The 20,460-nt window shown below is 35.8% G+C and overlaps 1 protein-coding gene across 1 annotated transcript in view; it reads left to right on the top strand.

The window, feature by feature from the left end:
- Positions 1-9,810, top strand: part of igsf5a (immunoglobulin superfamily, member 5a) — a 26,806-nt gene extending 16,996 nt beyond the window's left edge. Inside the window, exons 6-9 of the mRNA XM_056466738.1 lie at positions 2,279-2,306; positions 2,444-2,532; positions 3,850-3,899; positions 6,967-9,810. Of these exons, the coding sequence (XP_056322713.1) occupies positions 2,279-2,306; positions 2,444-2,532; positions 3,850-3,899; positions 6,967-7,026 (227 nt within the window). The 3' untranslated portion in view covers positions 7,027-9,810. The remainder of the gene's footprint in view (positions 1-2,278; positions 2,307-2,443; positions 2,533-3,849; positions 3,900-6,966) is intronic.
- The last annotated feature ends 10,650 nt before the right edge of the window (positions 9,811-20,460 follow it).

Below are 20,460 nucleotides of genomic sequence, written 5' to 3'. Positions count from 1 at the left end.
TTAGCTCTGAGCATCTTGTAGCTGTTTTTGTTGCCTGTGCCTTTAATGCTAGTCCTCCCCGCCCACTGTTCACACGTGACTGTCAGTGTGCCTCAATCTCCGCCTTCCGCTGTGTCAGACAACAGACAGACATGTAGAAAGCAGATCTCGCATAACGTTTGTGAGAAATACTATAGTAAGAACTTTACCAATAATTACTTGATGTATGTGTTGTGGAGTTGCAACGATGAGTCACACACAATGTCGTTACAAAGTTCTCACACACACACACAAACACACACACACACACACACACACACACACACACACACACACACACACACACACACACACACACACACAGACAATGCACACTTTTAGCTTTGCACTGTTCTTGCATGCAAATGTGACAGGATCGACATTCATATCCACTGCTGTATGGATATCCGTTATGTTAATGAACGAAATAAACCTGATTTAACATCCATAAACCGGGATTGAAGCGTCTTCTTTTATGATTGTACTGACACGCAGCTGTGCTGATAAAGAAAAAACGCTAAAATCACTGTAATTTATTACAAACATGCACTGTTTTAAAAACATGTTAGACTTGTAAAACTCGATCACATTTGATGATAATTGATGATCACAGAGAGCTGAACAGATCTTTTAATCCCCATTGCTTCGTGCACGTCTTGTCTTGTTGATATGATTAAACGTGTTACTACGGAAATATGTTAATACGCAGCTGTCAATCAATTCGGTGGGTGGGGAAACCGCACTCCATTGTCAAGTTGCGGTCAAAACGGGAGGGAATTGGAACCTATTTTAACATCAGGAAATATTAAAAAAATAGACTTATTGTGTTTATATCACCCCAATATGACTGTGGACACACTATACCTACACACAGTTCTGTCCAAACAGCTTACAAAAGAGAATTTTCATCATAGGTGCCCTTTGGGTTATATACACATATAAAAATGTGCAAAATTATTAGCTCTGTGAAATTTTAACACATATTTATTTAAATTTTTTTCAAATAAGTTATGATTAAACAAAAACAAAAGTCACAGTATTTGCTAATATAAAAAAAAATTAAAATGTATTACACTGTAAAACCCAACTTTATCAACCCAGTCAACTTTCCAGTCAACTTTATCAAATGAAATGAGTGTAGTTAACTCAAAATTGACTGAAAGTTAATTCTACTCATGTAAAAAGAGTTTTGAACTCAGTGTTGAAGGTAATGAGTTAATTAAATACCTCATTACTTCAACGTAAATAGAGTAAGTTCACAGTACTCGTATAGATTAGTTTTTTTAACTCAAATGGTTTGTTGCAATCGGTTTCCTCAAATGGTTGGTTTGAGTTCTCGTCATTTATTGGGTTTTACTTTGCTTAAATTTGTTTCATTTACTCAAATGGATTAAGTTCACAGTACTCATTAGAATTAACTTATTGTACAAATCAATAATGATATGAAATAATATAATATAATATTCATTCATTTTCTTTTTGGCTTAATCCCTTTATTAATAAGGGGTTGCCACAGTGGAACTGTGAAAACATAACTTATGTTTTACACAGTGGATGTCCTTCCAGCTGGAAATCACCTATACACTCAGCCGAGGCTCGAACCAGTGACCTTCTTGCTGTGAGGTGACAGTGGTTAGTGCCACCGCTCCTCCCTGTAATATAATATATAAATATAATATAATTATATAATATAGACAATAATGGGGTGGCTCATTGGTTAGCACTGTCGCCTCACAGCAAAAAGGTTGCTGGTTCGAGTCCCGGCTGGGTCAGTTGGCATTTCTGTGTGGAGTTTGGATGTTCTCCCCGTGTTGGCGTGGGTTACCTCTGGGTGTTCCGGTTTCCCCCACAAGTCCAAAGACATGCGCTATAGGTGAATTGATGAACTAAATTGGCTGTGGCGTAGAAGTATGTGTCAGAGTGTATGGGTGTTTCCCAGTACTGGGTTACAGCTGGGAGCATATCCGCTGTGTAAAACATGCTGGAATAGTTGGCGGTTCATTCCGCTGTGGCGACCTCTGAAATAGAGACTAAGCCGAAAGGAAATGAATGAATAAACAATAATATTTTCTGGCCCTTTTGATAGATTTGTTTTTAGATTTGTTTTACAAATAAATTCTCTTAATTCTTAATTTATTTATTATTAAGTAAAGATGACTTTTGAGCTTTTTAAAATAGAAAAACAATACAAAACAAAACTCGAACCATATATTGTTCATGATTTTAATCTATCCAATCATTCATTTCTTCTTTTCTACAGAATCGAGCTACCAAGAGGAGGTCAGAAGGTGAGAAATGAGCTCCTGTGTTTTCTTTTTAAGACTGACTGAAAATACAATTTAATGTGAAATTAAGCACTGAGCATTTCTGTTAAACTCTTTATGATTGTGAGTGGTTTGCTAGCAGGTCTGGGCTCTTGTTTCAGGGCACGGGTTCAGTCCCAGAACAGAATTCCACCCATAGAAGAAGTGCGAGGAAGGGACAACCGAGGATATATAACAGATGGACGTGACAGTGCGTATGCAAATACAAACATACAAGGGGGTGGAGTTTATCTTATCATAAACGGAGTTATTTTTTTTTAAATCAGAAAGCAACTTTCTGTATAATGCAAGAAAAGCACACTAATACAGCAGGGGAAATAAGTATTGAACACATCATTATTTTTCCTGGAAATAATATTTCTAAAGGATCTGTTGACCAGATTTTTGTAAAAACCCAAACAATACAAACAAAAATAAAACAAAACAAGAAAATCTGTGTATACAAATCTTGATGGTTCTGCCGGTCTCGTCTGTAAAGTCTGATCCTTAATTTGGATTCTCTATTGGATTCAAGTCAGGTGATTGGTTGGGCCATTCCACAGCTTGATTTTCTTTCTCTGAAAGCATTTGAGAGTTTCCTTGGCTGTGTTTTGGATCATTGTCTTGCTGAAATGTCCACCCTGATTTCATCTTCATCCTCCTGATAATGTAGATGTTGGACTGAAGCAGCTGATATTCATTTACACTGATGAAGGACAGAGGGTTGCTGAAGAACTACTGAGAGATTTCAGCTGCTGTCTGGGCTTTCGCTGCCTTTCTACACCTCCCTTTCTTCATGTGTTCAATAATTTTTCCCTGCGTCATTTCATTTTATTATGCTTAACTTCACTTGTAAACTAATTAGATTTGTTTAGTTGCATATATGGATTTCTTTGTTATCAGCATCCAGGGAAAATGTCATGTCAACAGCACCTTTTATATGTTTTCTGTGTGTTCAATGCTTATTTTTATCGCTGTATATACAGTAGAGGACAAAATTATTAACTTTTCTGTAAAATGTTTATTCTTTTTTAAAAATATTTCCCAAATGATGTCAGTGTTTATTTACATTTCAATAGCATGGTATTTTCATGTATGCATACTGTATTTTACAGCACTGCATTAATGTGATACGTAAATAAGCTTGCCAATTTAACCTAGTTAAGCCTTTAAATGTCACTTTAAGCTGAATACTAGTATCTCGCAAAATAACTAGAAAAATATTATGTACTGTGATCATGGCAAAGATAAAAGATTTAATAGAAATTTATTAAAATATTATGTTTAGAAATGCAGACAAAAATCTCTCCAATACACTCAGCATTTGGTAAATACTTTTAAAAGAATTAAAATTGAATAGGGCTAATCATTTTGACTTCAATTGTATATATATAAATTATTATTCGACAACAATTAATTGATAGCTTTCAAAAAATCTTTATAATGTGAATAAAAAAGCTTACAAAACGATTTGATTTATGTGATTATGTTAAAGCTAGGTATTAATCTTTGCTTTTCTTTATTGCAGGACACAATAACGGCGGCGTCTGGTACACAAAGAATTCTAATAGACTTCAGGTGATGCTTCAGATTGAGCTTGAAGTCATGAAAGCAAAACATTACCTATTTACTTCCTTAATATAGCACAACATTTGGTTCTGGTAGTAAAAACTGTGTTTATTTTCTTTGAGTGAAGTTTATTTCTAAACTAATATCGAGAGGATCACATGCTTATGATTGAACACAGCTGGTCCTGCATTAGCCGTGATTCACCAATCAGACGATACCTAAAGCTGCGTCCCAAATCGCATATTATACTATTCTATGCCATTTTGTAGTATAAATAGTTTAAGAAGTGCATTCACACTGAAAACTCTAAAATTAATAAGTGTACTTTAATTACCCGGATGATGCACTCATTCAACCGGTAAAATGAAGTGTGTAATGATGGACACTTCACGCGCTCAACGACCGCAGGTTTGCCCACGTAGCGGAAGGGGCGGAGCTATCGGGCGCACATGTTGGATAACTTTATTTATTTTGAATGGTGAAAGCAAAATTCTCCTACGAGTGTGATGATAGCGCCTCCCGATGGTGAATGCGGTTATACTTATGGCAGGTATGATTTGATAGTGTGGTCATTTATTTCACTGATTTGGCAACCGTCAAGCGTCATCAGGGAAACGGTTTGAATTTCCGCTTAGTAAAAAACATTAGTGCTCCATTTGGGACGACACTACATACATATACTATGCTGTTGAGTGTGTAAGTGCATAAGTACATAGTGCATGAGTGCATAGTGTGCCATTTGGGACGCAGCTACAGTCTTCATAAATACCCTAAGTTCCATATAACAGCCATCTTCGTTACCCCTACACCCCTACTCCTCCTCCTTTCCTAATTGGGTGGCATGGTGGCCCATTGGTTAGCACTGTCGCCTCACAGCAAGAACATTACTGGTTTTAGTCCTTACCAAGCCAGTCGACGTTTCTGTGCGAAGTTTACATGTTCTCCCCGTGCTCGCGTAGGTTTCCCCCGGGTATCCCGGTTTCCTTCCACCGTCCAAAAACATACAACTTAAATTAAGTGATTAATCCAAATCAGCACCATAGATGTTCTCCTAGTAAGTAGTTATATCTTCATAACAATCACTATCTGTTCATTAGCTACTACAGCAGGAGAGTTCTCGAGATCTACCTGAGCTCAAACTCCCCTCTCGCCTTACAAATGGGAAGGAGCACCGGGCTCGAGGATCTTATGAGCTCAGGGCTCTCTCCCAGGACAGCTTGCCAAACAAGCTTTATAATCAATGATCAGCTAAGTGTGAACTCTTGAAAGGGAAATACATTTTTTCACAATAACGTATAAACATTTAAAGACAAGCATGTTGCATATGCTTTGTTTTGAATGCATCGGTTTGCATTAATTGAACTATTTTTTTCAAACAATCAACCGTATTTATTTATTTACAAATTTAATGTCTGTTCTTAAAAATCTTTTTGATTGACTTCAATAACAAACATACAGAATTCAAACCTACACACAAAAAAGACAGTGATAGTAACAATCAGTGGTGTAGTCCTTGCTATACGCACGTATACTCAGTATGCTTACTTTTTTCCATGAGCTGTTTGGGTATTGCCACTTCTGAGGATCAATAATTGCAAATACCCTTGGTATACTCACTTATTTTTCTGATTAAACTTCCCTAATTTTAGTGTATTATTGCAATTTCTTACTTTAAAATGTAAAATTTTCTTTGTTCACCGCAAAAAGGATCTGTTCCTGATCCGCCCTAAAATTAAAATCCTAAAATCGCTCCTGTAAAACAGTATTCGCATTTGTCTTAATCATGCGCTACAGGGAACAACACTATATATAACACTAAAAACAATGAGGCAAAGGCTACACATAAATCGCGTAACAATATGCTATTTATAAGGTAACTACTAGTATATAATAGCGACAACAGAAGACAGACTCCTAATAGTTTGGTTTAAAACAAGCATGCACGAACGTGATAATCAAAAATAATGGCTGATTGACGTTTAAAGGAACCTATTAAATGTAAAGTAATAAGCCAGTAAAGACATTAAGTTAAAAAGCTGTCTTTCCATGTATGCCTATTGAGTTAACTTAAATAAAAGTAAACTAAATTGTTGTAACTATCTTGATTGACCTTTTTTTTCAGTATTAAAATGATTATATAAGCTACATGCTGTATACATACAGCCAATCTCCGAGTCTGCTAGGAGGGCACTAATAGCTAAACATAAATCATTAAATAGGATTAGACTATTAGCATCTCCCTTGAAAACGAACAAATTTGTTTAATTTTTTTTTCTTTTTAAATGGGTAGTTTTCCCAAAAAATGAAAACTGTCATCATTTACTCTACGTTTACTTGTTCCAGAAGATATTTTGAAGAAAGCTGGAATCCTGTAACCATTGACTTACATTGACAACATTGACATAGTATTTGTTTTTCCTTTCGTTTGTGGAAGTTAATAGTTACAGGTAACTGATGTAAACCAAAAAAAAAAAATATATATATATATATATATACAGTATATATATATATATATATATATATATGAATCAAAGAAACATTGACTTTCGTTGTTTTTTGCCTACTTTCAATTGAAATTTGGGTCGGGTGTAATAGTACACCACCTTTTTTTAGGACTACACCACTGGTAACAATGATAATAACTTAACAGATCAGGTTAAATTCATTCATTCATTTTCCTTCGGCTCAGTCCTTTTATTCACTTAATGCCTTAAGTCAAGCATTAAATAGAAGAACTATCAAAACTTTTTTTTTTTTTCGAGCGAGATGCTAATGGTCTAATCCGATTCAATGATCTATGCTAAGCTAAGCTAAAAGTGTACCATCCGACCCGTAGATCGGCTGAATGGATTAAAAAATGGTAAAACTCATCTGCTTAACTCTAGATGACTTGCAAAATGAGCCTAAAAAGCATAGTGTCCTTTATACATACAGTTTTGCTCATAATAATGTCATATTGCTGAAGTAAATACAGTAGCAAGTAGCTTTCATGCTGACCTCAACATTCCCACACATTTATAAACATCTTTTCTTTTTCTCAGAGCTCCATATGTGATTCATATCTTTGTGTTTTCAGCTGCCCGATGACTTTTTTGGAGATGACCGGAGGAAGCACAGACACATGACCATGGTCTGACTAAAACAGACCTGAACATCAGTGTTGGATCTCATGGACAGCAGGTCTTTCCGTTTTAGTTCCAATTATAGACAAAAAAAAGAGCCTGAAGGACTGTTTATCAGCACATCTGCACACAAACTCAGGGATTTTCTCTGTGGTCTCAGACGTTTGGACCCCAATGAACACGATTTATTTATTTGCATATTTGACGTTATGAACTCTCACTTTTCTGAGAGTTTAACTTATAGACATGGGAGGTTTTGTAGCCAAATGAACAAAGCATGAAAAGTAGATTTTTTTATACATCCACGTGTGCAATACATGCTCACGTTTCCACAGCAGGTTTGTTTTGAATCAACAGCATCCTGTTTCCTTCAGAATTACAAAATTATCAGCATATGGCACAACACACCCGTGAGAGTTCTGCTTCCTGTTTTTTTTTTTAATAGCCACTTTCAATTAAAACCAAAGACTTTTCACCAGAAGCCTTCGGAGAGGAGGAAACGTCTTGTTTCACTGAGCAATGCATTTAAACTATGAATGAATGCATTTAATCTCCAATTTTACATTAATCATGCAGCGAAGTGTCGCGGATTGAATCTAAATAAATCACTTATTTAATGATATCAAATTCAGATTAAAAGTACAGTTTTAGTTCTAACATTTCTGTGGGACTAAAATTGATAAATGGAGAAGATTGAACAAATTATTATTATTATTTTTTAAAAACCTCAGTGTAGTTAATGTACTGCTAAATTATTTTTATGAACGCATTTGTAAAAATACATTTTCCAACCTTATTTTTGTCTTGTTTTAAGGATTACCTGCTCAAAAGTGTGCTATATTTGTGATCATGGCCATGAATGCAGTCATAAGTGGCAGTTTTTCAACTCATGGCTCATTCTGAAAATGTACCTCTATATACATTTCTGGAGAGTGCCAAATACGTCCCAGGATGACGTTTTTTTTTTTTGCAGTTTTTGTTTTCGCAAGATCTCAAATTTCTCTCGCGAGTGTCATTCCCGCCTGCCGAAAATACACCAGTGGCCGCTACTGACTGACCGATCGATTGACCCACCTTCCTCCTTCCCTAAACCATAACCAATTGTATTGATTGACCCGCCCACCCACGTCCCTAAAGCCAACCAACAATTTTCAAAAGCAATCCAAAAAAAGAAAAGCCCTTGTCTGATTTTTACCACGTTTTCAGATTTTACCACATTCTCACCCTGTTATTTACTTGTTTATTTTATTTTTTGGCTTCTGTTTTTGTTTACGCCCGCTTTCTGGAATCGTTCTTCACCGGACTCAAATCCTGTCATCATAGTCAACTTCCCTCTGCATCTCATACTCGGCGAGCTATTGGACAAACTGGTAACAGTGGAAAACCGTCCTTAAGGAGGAAAGCGGTCACCTGGTAAGCGTGGAAAGGAACTGCGTCATACCGCCCTGTAGTGTTCATTTTAAAGACGAAATGCAGCTATACGTACATCTGGCTACATAATTCGTGATCTCCAGAAATGTATATAGGGGTACATTTTCACAATGAGCCTGTGTTGCCAATTTTTTTTTTAATTGAGGTTTATGTATTACATGAAAGTTGTATAAATAAGCTTTTTGGTGAAATAATATTTGGCTAAAGTATAAAAATCTGGAATCTTAAGGTTAAAAAATCGACATAATGAGAAAATTGCCTTTAAAGGTCGCGTGAAGTGCTTTGAAATGTGCATTTTTATTCTATGTTTGACGTAATCTCGACTGAAAAACAAAGAGAGGGCAGGGCATAGTGTAGCTCCTCCCCTTTTAAAATAACAGCCAATGGCATGTTGTTTTATCACAGCTCTGCCAGTGAGAGTTGTTGAGCTTAAGTGCAGCAAATGAAAAGCAAATGTGAAGCATCTTGAGGGGGACGGGGCATGTCAGATACTAGAGAGCATTTGATTGGTCAGAAGATTTTGATTGGTCAGAAGATTTGAAGTATGAGGTGATGATCCATTTAGGCGGATGTGACAAAGTTACAAGCTTTATATGTTTATATCAATTTTATATCTTTAAAACACAAATTTTGTCACTGTTTATAGATATCCTTATAGATATCCTTGAAGACTAACATACTGATACCAACATCTAAAAAATGTTATTTTAATTTCACTGGACCATCAAAGCTTTGCATATTATTAATCAGAAGTTATGTTTTTATAGGTTTCTATGTATTTACAGTTGGAAATTTACAAAATATCTTCAGGGAACATGATGCTTACTTGATATTAAGATTTTTTGCATCAATTATAAATTTGACCTATACAATGTATTTTTAGTTACTGTAAAAAAAGATTCCCTTGCTTGTTAAGGGTTTTGTGGTTCAGGGTCACATGTGTTAAAAACAAAAACAAAATGGCAGTGAAATTATAAATTAATGCAAGATATATTCTTCAGAAGCAGGTTTTATTAGAACTTACTAGAATCTTATTTCAAGGATGTTTGGATCATTTATGTTGCAGAAAGCAAAAATCCTGAATTCTGAAAATGATATTTACTTAATGACTCTTGTCTAATAGACAACATAATTATGTCCGCATTAACTCTTGTACATTTAGCAATAAACAATTTTTTGTACAATTTTCGTTTCTTAATTTGTTAGAACTCAATGCTGTGATGCTAGGTGCAATGCTGTATATAATAGGAATGCATCGCATATATACATATATATATATATATATACATACAGTTGAACATACAGTTGAAGTCAAGAAATTATTAGCCCCCCTTTAAATAAAATTTTTTTTTTTCTATTTCCCAAATTGTTTAACAGAGCAAGAAAATTTTTACAGTATGTGTGATAATATTTTTTCTTCTGGAGAAAGTCTTATTTGTTTTATTTCAGCTAGGATAAAAGCAGTTTTTAATTTTTAAAAGCCATTTTAAGGTCAATATTATTAGCCCCTTTTAAGCTATTTTTTCTCGATTATCTACAAAACAAACCATCATTACACAATAACTTGCCTAATTACTCTAACTTGCCTAGTTAACCTAATTAACCAAGTTAAGCCTTTAAATGTCACTTTAAGCTGTATAGAAGTGTCTTGAAAAATCTCTAGTCAAATATTATTTACTGTCATCATGGCAAAGATAAAATAAATCAGTTATTAGAAATGAGTTAAAACTTAAAATTAAAACTATTATGATTATAAATGGGCTGGAAAAAATCTCTCAGTTAAAAACAGAAATTGGGGAAAAAAATTTACGGGGCCTAATAATTCAGCAGGGCAAATAATTCTGACTTCAACTTTAAAAACAAATATATACACACGCACCCACGCACACACACATTTAAAATTTATTTGGTTTTATAGGTATATTTTGTAAACATTTTGTCTTTCAGGTTTTTTCTTTATGCGTTAATGTTTGTTTTCAGACATTCAGAGTCTAAATTAATGTTTAGAAAACACAATACCAATTTCTAAGAAATCAGTATTTGTTGTAATAGCATGATTTTCAATAACAACAAGTGAAAAGATGTATTATTCTGTCTGATTGTCATTTTGGTGGGATTGTAATAATTGTATTAGAATTATTTTTCAAATCCAGATTTTTTTTTAAATTGTTGATTAATTTTATATTTAATCAATTTTTTATTAAGTAAAAAATTACATGCAGGTCAAATTAAACAATATAATAATTCTGACAATTATTTGTTGACAAATATCTGCATATTACACAGTACACACTTAAATGATGTCAAAACAAACTTTATCACGGTTAATTCATTATTCATTCATTCACTCATTTTCCTTTAGCTTAGTCCTTTATTTATTAGGGGTCGCGACAACGGAATGAACCACCAACTATTCCAGCATATGTTTTACACAGCGGATTTCCTTCCAGCCGTTCCCATTCCTGGGAAACACCCATACACTCTCATTCACACTCATACACTACGGCCAGTTTAGTTTATTCTATTCACCCATAGCCCATGTGTTTGGACTCTGGGGGAAACCGGAGCACCCTGAGGAAACCCAAACTAACACAGGGAGAACATGCAAACTCCACACAGAAATACTCAAACCAGTGACCTTCTTGCTGTGAGGCGACAGTGCTAACCATTGCACCACCGTGTCGCTCATTGTATTATATTACTTTGAAAGAAGAAATTTTTAAAATGAGGATTAATGAGTGTTTTGGAGCTGCAACAGTGTTTCTGAGCGACCTCTTTTGTCTTTGACCCCTTTTTGTCTGTGATAAAATTTTAGCAACAAAACAGACATGAGCAGATGACAGAGAACCGTTCTGCTCTGCTAAGATGCCAAATCAACGCTCTGCTCTCTCCGAATCTGCCTTTTCTCGCTGCACTGCGTATCTGACAGTCTCATCCGAGAGCTCTGTGCCGAATATTAGCCCTCTTTCATCTTTTTTTCCCCTTAAAAAATAATGAATGCTCATAAATAAATAAATAAAGTTGGCTTAATGGCCAGCTGTAGGCTAGCGTGGGTTCCCCTGTGGCTTGTTATGAGCCGTGGAGTTTTTTTTTTCCACCCAGATCTGAGCTCCATTCTCCCTCTCATTACGACCACACCAAAGACACGGGTATGGGTTATGTAACCTCCAAAACACAGATATGGAACATCTCCAGTTTCATGTGAAGCTAAATATCACGGATGAGCCTGTGGTCATGCCCTGCGTATGGAGACTGTATCGGCTGGTGCATTTAAAAGGAGAACACGTACTGTCCCATGGCATAATAGCATGGTATTTGAATGGTACTCCAAGGTATTTTCTATATGTCAATGTTTATTTTCGATAACATGATATTTTCATATACACATGCAGTTATTGCCATACTGTGTTTATAGGAACAAACCAAAAAATCTATCTATCTATCTATCTATCTATCTATCTATCTATCTATCTATCTATCTATCTATCTATCTATCTATCTATCTATCTATCTATCTATCTATCTATCTATCTATCTATCTATCTATCTATCTATCTATCTATCTATCTATCTATCTATCCTTTTCAAACTATTTTATCTATCTATCTATCTATCTATCTATCTATCTATCTATCTATCTATCTATCTATCTATCTATCTATCTATCTATCTATCTATCTATCTATCTATCTATCTATCTATCTATCTATCTATCTATCCCTTTTCAAACTATTCTATCTATCTATCTATCTATCTATCTATCTATCTATCTATCTATCTATCTATCTATCTATCTATCTATCTATCTATCTATCTATCTATCTATCTATCTGTTTGTCTGTCTGTATGTCTGTCTGTCTATCCTTTTTTAAACTATCTATCTATCTATCTATCTATCTATCTATCTATCTATCTATCTATCTATCTATCTATCTATCTATCTATCTATCTATCTATCTATCTATCTATCTATCTATCTATCTATCTATCCTTTTCAAACTATTTTATCTATCTATCTATCTATCTATCTATCTATCTATCTATCTATCTATCTATCTATCTATCTATCTATCTATCTATCTATCTATCTATCTATCTATCTATCTATCTATCTATCTATCTACTTATCTATCTATCTATCTATCTATCTATCTGTCTGTCTGTCTGTCTGTCTGTCTGTCTGTCTGTCTGTCTGTCTGTCGGTCGGTCTGTCTGTCTGTCATTTTTTAAACTATCTATCTATCTATCTATCTATCTATCTATCTATCTATCTATCTATCTATCTATCTATCTATCTATCTATCTATCTATCTATCTATCTATCTATCTATCTATCTATCTATCTATCTATCCTTTTTAATCTATCTATCTATCTATCTATCTATCTATCTATCTATCTATCTATCTATCTATCTATCTATCTATCTATCTATCTATCTATCTATCCTTTTTAATCTATCTATCTATCTATCTATCTATCTATCTATCTATCTATCTATCTATCTATCTATCTATCTATCTATCTATCTATCTATCTATCTATCTATCTATCTATCTATCTATCTATCCTTTTTAAACTATTTTATACATCCATCCATCCATCCATCCATCCATCCATCCATCCATCCATCCATCCATCCATCCATCCATCCATCCATCCATCCATCCTTTTTCAATCTATCTATCTATCTATCTATCTATCTATCTATCTATCTATCTATCTATCTATCTGTCTGTCTGTCTGTCTGTCTGTCTGTCTGTCTGTCTGTCTGTCTGTCTGTCTGTCTGTCTGTCTATCTATCTATCTATCTATCTATCTATCTTTATTTTTTAAACTATTTTATCTATCTATCTATCTATCTATCTATCTATCTATCTATCTATCTATCTATCTATCTATCTATCTATCTGTCTGTCTGTCTGTCTGTCTGTCTGTCTGTCTGTCTGTCTGTCTGTCTGTCTTTCTGTCTTTCTGTCTGTCTGTCTATCTAGCATATATGTGTTTAAGTTACAGTTGACTTTTAAAGATACTAAAATAACACTGTACTTTACCATGGCACTGAATAATATAATAAATAATATGGTAATCCAAGGTATTCAACATAGTATTTATTATAGCATTTATCCGTTATCCGTTATAGAATGCCGTTAAAATTGGCATTTTAGCTATATTAAAGATTAAAATGCCATTTTAAATTTAGATTTGAACATAGGGTGACGCGGTGGCGCTGTGGGTAGCACATTCACATCACAGCAAGAAGGTCGCTGGTTCGAGCTTCGGCTGGGTCAGATGGCATTTCTGTGTGGAGTTTTGCGTGGGTTTCCTCCGGGTGCAAGTCCAAACACGTGGTACAGGTGAATTGGGTATGCTAAAATTGACTGTAGTGTGTGTGTGTGTGTGTGTGTGCGTGTGTGTGTGTGTGTGTGTGTGTGTGTGAATGAGTGTGTATGGATGTTTCCCAGTGATGGGTTGCGGCTGGAAGGGCATCCTCTGTGTCAAAAATATGCTGGATAAGTTGGTGGTTCATTCCGCTGTGGCGACTCCAGATTAATAAAGGGACTAAGCCGAAAAGAAAATGAATGAATAAATAATGTGAACATAAAAATGACTTTTTTACAGTAAATAATAATGTATACAGTTTTTTTTACTATGTCTACAGTAGTATTATAAAAATATATAAAGTGTCTAATATAGCACTTTAAGACCTAAAATAGTATGAAAACATGGCTAGCCTAAATGAAACCCTGTAATTTTACTCATAATAATATAATTATGCTCATAATTTACTCTGGGTTAAAAATTACAGTAATGTACACAGTGTCATTCCTAAACCCATATTTGCGTCGTCAGTGACGCTGATTGGACGAACGCAGAACGTGACATGTTTACAAAGGCTCAAGCACGAGTGTCATCATTGCTAACTTTAATCAAGTTTAACTGGAATGGGCTTTTTGGACTGTAAAGGTAAGAACGAAGCCTTCTCTTCATTACTGAAAGTGGCACGTTTTCTGTCACCATTAGTTTTTCCCCTGCACTCAGGCTGTTTGAAACCCACGGTATTTCCGTCAGTGTTTACAAATGTATGTAAATATTAGTCGCGCGATTGGCTGTTGCTGACCAGCGTGAATATATTCGCAGGCTTCCTAGACTTCAACGTTACTGGATTCAACCTTACTTAAATACATTAAAACGAATTGGTTTCTGACACATTGAGACATTCCCATTTTTGACTTCCTCACGTATAATGTATTAAATTCCCTGTTGAAAACAGCATATGCTGGTATGATGGTTTTGCTGGTTCCAATGTTGGTCTTGCTGGTTTAAATGCTGGCCTTGCTGGTCTCAGTGCGGTGCCTGACCGGCATTGAAACCATTATACCAGCATCAAAACATACCTTACCAACATATGCTGTTTTTTCAGCAGGGATAACTTGTAAAAATGATCATATTTAGTCATAAAACAGCTATTAAACTTTTGAAGAACTTCAAATCGCACCTGACTGTTCATTTGAATTCCTTTTGTGTTATTAGTTGTGACTGCTGCCATCTGAGCCATTTGCACAGCAAATAAGTTGACTTGCTGAAAAGAAAACATGTCTTGTCCACTTGCAAATGAATTTGACAGTAAAATGAAAACAACATGGGCCGAAGACATCTAAATCAACATAAAAACGGGCACAAAATGTGAATATAATGTTTGAACGCCTGTTTTTTTTCGTGTCATGGTTGAAATGATGGCTGTTATATTATACAGGCATTGAAAACAGCAGGTCTTGTTTTTGTGGCAGGAATTCCCAATGCTGTTTTGACAAGTTCTCAGTTAATAAAAAATGCATTATGTACATATAATACACATTTAGTGTGGTACACAGTAAGGTTGTGGATGTATGGTAAGTTCAGTCACAAAATAAATGAGTGATATCAGCGGTATGGATGTGACATTTGCAGTAAAAACTTAAAGGGCACCTGTGGTGAATAATCTACTTTTCAAGCTGTTTGGACAGACATTTGTGTAGGTAAAGTGTATAGACCGTCATATTGGGGTGATATAAACACACCCAGTCCTTTTTTTTCAATTTAACAACATAAAAACGGTGGACCAATTGGAGCGGTTTTGAGACCGACGTAGGAGTGTAGTGTAGTAGGAGTGCAACTTGACGTAGGAGTGTAGTTTCCCCGCCCACCAAATTGATTGACAGCTGTGTATTAACATGTCTCCATAGTAATGCGTTTCATATCAACAAGACAGGACGTGCGGAATAACCAGCAACCAGGAATAAAGGATCTGTTCAGTTTGCTAGGATCATCAGTCATCATCAAATGTGATCAAGAGTGAGTTTTACAAGTTTAACATGTTTTAAAACAGAGCATTAATGAATTACAGCGATTTACTTCAGATTCACTTCATCAGCACAGCCGCGTGTCAGAACAATTATAAAAGAAGACGCTTCAATCCTGGTTTGTTGACGTTAAATCAGGTTTATTTTACATTAACATAAGAGATATCAGATATCCATACAGCAGTGGATATTAAGCTGTATCCTATTCACATTTCACATTTGCATGCAAAAAGAGTGCAAAGCTAAACGCGTGTGCTGTCTGTCTGTGTGTGTGCGTGAAATTTGTAACGGCTGTGTGTGTGTGAACTTTGTAACAACATTGTGTGTGACTCATCGTTGCGACTCCACAACAAATGCATCAAATACTCACTGGTAAAGTTCTTACTGTAGTATTTCTCACAAACGTTCAGTGAGATCTTCCATCATGTCTGTCTGTTGTCTGACTCAGCCGAGGGAAAAGAATAAGGCACACTGACAGGTGTGAAGGACTAGCCTTAAAGGCGCAGTACACAAAAACCGCTATTAAAATAGAAACTTCTGAAAGCTCTAATAAATAATCTGATGGGTGTTTTGAGCTGAAACTTTACAGACACATTCTGGAGACACAAAAGACTGATCTTAAATCTGGAAAAAGGGGTAAACTATGTGCCCTTTAAAACATAAATTCACAGAGAACGTATATATTTATATTGAAACAACTGTGTATATTTTCCAAATCTACTAACCACAGAGTTACGGGATCAGAAAATTATCAATCTGTACACATTATTTAGATTTTAAATGAGGAAAATATACATGCGTTATGGATTTAACCAAAAAGTCTGCAACTTTACAATATACAACATACTTTGTAGAAATTCTGTGAATTAATCTGCACCCCCCCCCCCCCAAAAAAAAATGCTAAAATTATTTTTATTATTATAAAACAAAAATTATTGATTTATTTTATTTGACATTTTTGCATTTATGAGGGAAAAGCGTGGTTATCGACGTGACGTGAAATTGGCAATTGTGTGACTTTGGTAAATCAAATATAATTGTTTGAAAACACTGACAGAGACATTTTTGAGTATTTTTATAGCACTGTAAAATACAAGACTGTACAAAACACCTAGAAAGGGTTTTGCTATTTTGGTGAAAAATTTTTGTCATGGCAAGGTTGACTTTTGCTTGGAATTGCTTAAAGAGCCCATATTATGGGTTTTTGAAAATGCTCTTCCATGTAGTGTGTCACACAGCTCTAAGTGAAGTGAAATATCCAGCTAAGGCTTAAATCTGTAAGTGTACAGTGTTTAAAACTATTGATTCATCTATAAAAGAGTCGACTCATAGTGCTTCAAACGAGTCGTCTTGATAACGAGTCATTAGGTGTTTCGTGATGACGCAGCTACGAAACACAAGTAGTTGCGCGCGCAAACCTGGGACATTTGAAACCTGCGGCCCCGCCCACTAACAGAAAAAAAGCAACACACACACACACACAGAGACACACACAGACACCGTTCGAATGAAGTCACGCTGTGCAGATGGATATTGACAGTCTAATCAAAGATGAAACTTCAGCAATATAGCCTAGCCTTGAGCAGTTCGCAGATATAACTGCGGGTGGTGAGGGAGGTGTCGCGGACGTCTCCCTCTCTATTGGTGTTGTGTCTTCTAAGGAGGAGGAGGAGGTGTTTGTGTGTGTGTGTGTGTGTGTGTGTGTGTGTGCGTGTGCGTATGCGTGTGCGCGTGTGTGTGCGTGTGTGTGTGTGTGTGTGTGTGTGTGTGTGTGTGTGTGTTGGTTTTGCTATACTTGTGAGGACCAACTATTGAGAAACAACCAATGTTGTGAGGACATTTTTCTTTGTGAGGACATTTTAGGTGGTCCTCACAAATAAAATGCTTTAATGGCCTCCAAAGGGCCTATACTTGATGCTGTGCAAATTTCAGCAAAAGTCCTCACAGCAATAGTAAAACTGAAATTTGGTGTTTAGCCTTGTGTCCGCGAGCTCCCCCATCGGTCACACACGTGTACTGCAATCTTAAATCTCGGGAGGAGGAGCATGAGTGAGAGCGGATTTTTCCTATTGGACGACAGCTCCCTCGCTGGGGAATTTTTGTGATTGGCCATTTCAGTCCCATTACAACACAATGGAGGGGGAAGGGGAGAGGAAAAAATAATTAAACTGAACTATATGAGACCTGTTGGCAAACTGAAATGTCATGTTTGTAATACTACCTCACGAAAATTAACCAACTGAAGTCAATTTGCCAATAAACACGTTACTACACGTTTACTACATTAAAACCTTGGTTAATTTACTGCTGGATTTAATGTAATTACATATGAAATTATACATCTTTAAAACTGTTCATTAAGACTCCATAATAACACCCTTATAATGTTAAAGTGAATGTAATTCCTATCTGGAGCCTTTGAAAAGCCTTTAGTTTCATACGAGCATCAGCCGCATTAGTGAATGCACTCCTATATGATCGCCATGACATCGCGTGACAAAACTGCACCTCTCGACACTCAATGAACAATAATGAAATGTTTAGTGTCTTACCTTGTCTGATGTTATAACTCTAGAAGCTGACTGTGCTGTTTCGTCGCTTTAGTTTCCAGTAAAGTCAAAGATAAACTCTGTAAATTCTCTTTACAAAGCCGTGTCCTGATTATGAACAAAGGTTCGTTTAAAATGACTCTAGCGAATCAACGTCAATGATTCTAGCGAGTGAATCAGTGAATCAATTAAGCGTTCGTAAAGACGTCCGTTCATTCTAGAAAGCATCGGTTGTTCAAACAAATCAATTCAACTCAACTAATGATTCTGTGATGAAATTGATTCGATTTACTTCACTCGCCGTTTAGTTTCGATATTTTAATGTATAATTTCATGTTTCATCTATATCTATTTATATTAATCATTAATTAAATACGATCTTAATTAACATTAATCCCAACATGAATCTATGAATGTCATTGCACTCATTCTACCTGAGCCTCACTGAACGTCTGAAAATACATAATATCTACAACTTATCAAATGTTTTTCACCCTAGCCCATCAGTCACCAGCAGCCTTAGTACATCACCATATTTTACAGTTGAATTTACATATTAACAGATGATATTTACACTTGTGCAAATGCCTAATGCTGTAGAGGTGTTATAAATGTTGAAATAAAATACATTAAAGTACATATAATAAACAGATAATAATATAGGCACTATAGGAGTAGTGAAAGTAGAATACTGCTTTTAAGGAGCATTTGTTTCAGAGGGAGGCTTGGGGGAAGGAGCTGCTTCTGTGTGAGCTGCTCTGAAGTGCTGGACATTCCTAGTGTTTACTCAAAAAAGACTGTCTATACTGTTACAGGTTAACATAACCAAAAGTAGATAGATTTATAGAATACATGCACACCATTAGTGCTGAACAGCCGTTCACTAGAGAAGTGGTGTGGAGGAAAGATGTACAAAACTGCAGGGTGAGAGTGAAGTGTGCCCAGTGAGAGAAATGAAAAGAGTAATGCAAGGTAAACTAAAGCATTCACACACTCTTCCAGTCAGGTGTGATGTCAGCTCTTTGTCAACCTTATTTAAAAACAATCAAGGTTGATCAAAGTATTTCACAAAGTACAACACTAAAACCGTAATATAAAACATAGTAAATCACAATTTTATATATATATATATATTATAAAACACTGGTAGAGTTGTCGTGTCCTCAGCTAAGGTTGCCAGCCGCCCTGTATTAGCCGGGACATCCCATATGTTGAGCTTGCCTGGTTTGTCCTGTATGTGATTTCCCATGTCTTGTTTATTGGTTGCTCCACAGATTGAAGTAGCAGTGGTGTTGAGAAGGCTTTATTGATTTAGCTTTTAGTTTTAAATGTTTTATATAATGTACAGTACAGAATGAATCCTTTAAACAGTAAATGTAAATATGATGCAATGATGGAGTGCATATGCTAATTTGCATGGCTGCACTAGTCAAATTATGTCACATATTTCATAGCAACAAAGTTGGCAACCCTGTCCTCAACTTGACAGAAAAAGAGACGATTTAGAGTCCTTGAGAGTTCAGGCAATTCTAAAATGAATGACGAGCTGCTTTACAAGTGATGGTCAGCTACAGCAAAGGCCTAACCACCTCTGGTGATGAGCCTTAGTTTAGGCTGCTAGTTCTGTTGAAGCAGACTGGCTGTGATATACCGTGTACACACTGATCCAGCACAACATTATGACCACAGACAGGTGAAGTGAATAACACTGATCATCTCTTCCTCAAGGCACCTTTTAGCAGGTGGCATATATTAGGCAGCAAGAGAACATTTTGTCTTTAAAGTTGATACGTTAGAAAGGAAAATGGACTAGTGTAAGGATTTGAGTGAGTTTAATAAGGGCCATAGTGTAATGGCAAGATGACTGGGTCAGTGCATCTCCAAAACTACAGCTCTTGTGAGGTGTTTCTGCAGTGGTCAGTTCAGTCATCTAGTGAAATCTGTTCAAGGAGGGAACAGTTGTGAAGCCGAACTTATCACAGGCAGCCAAGGCTCACTGATGCTCATGGGAGTAAACGCTGGCCCGTGCCGTCTGGTTTTGATAGAAAGGCCACTGAATATACAGGACATTCCAGTGAATGGGTAACATTTATGTCCCCAGAATATTAAATATATAAAAATGCATTA

This window comes from Danio aesculapii, chromosome 10 (genome assembly GCF_903798145.1).
Source record: "Danio aesculapii chromosome 10, fDanAes4.1, whole genome shotgun sequence".
Classification (NCBI taxonomy): domain Eukaryota; kingdom Metazoa; phylum Chordata; class Actinopteri; order Cypriniformes; family Danionidae; genus Danio; species Danio aesculapii.
This window is presented reverse-complemented; position numbering and strand designations above follow the sequence as displayed.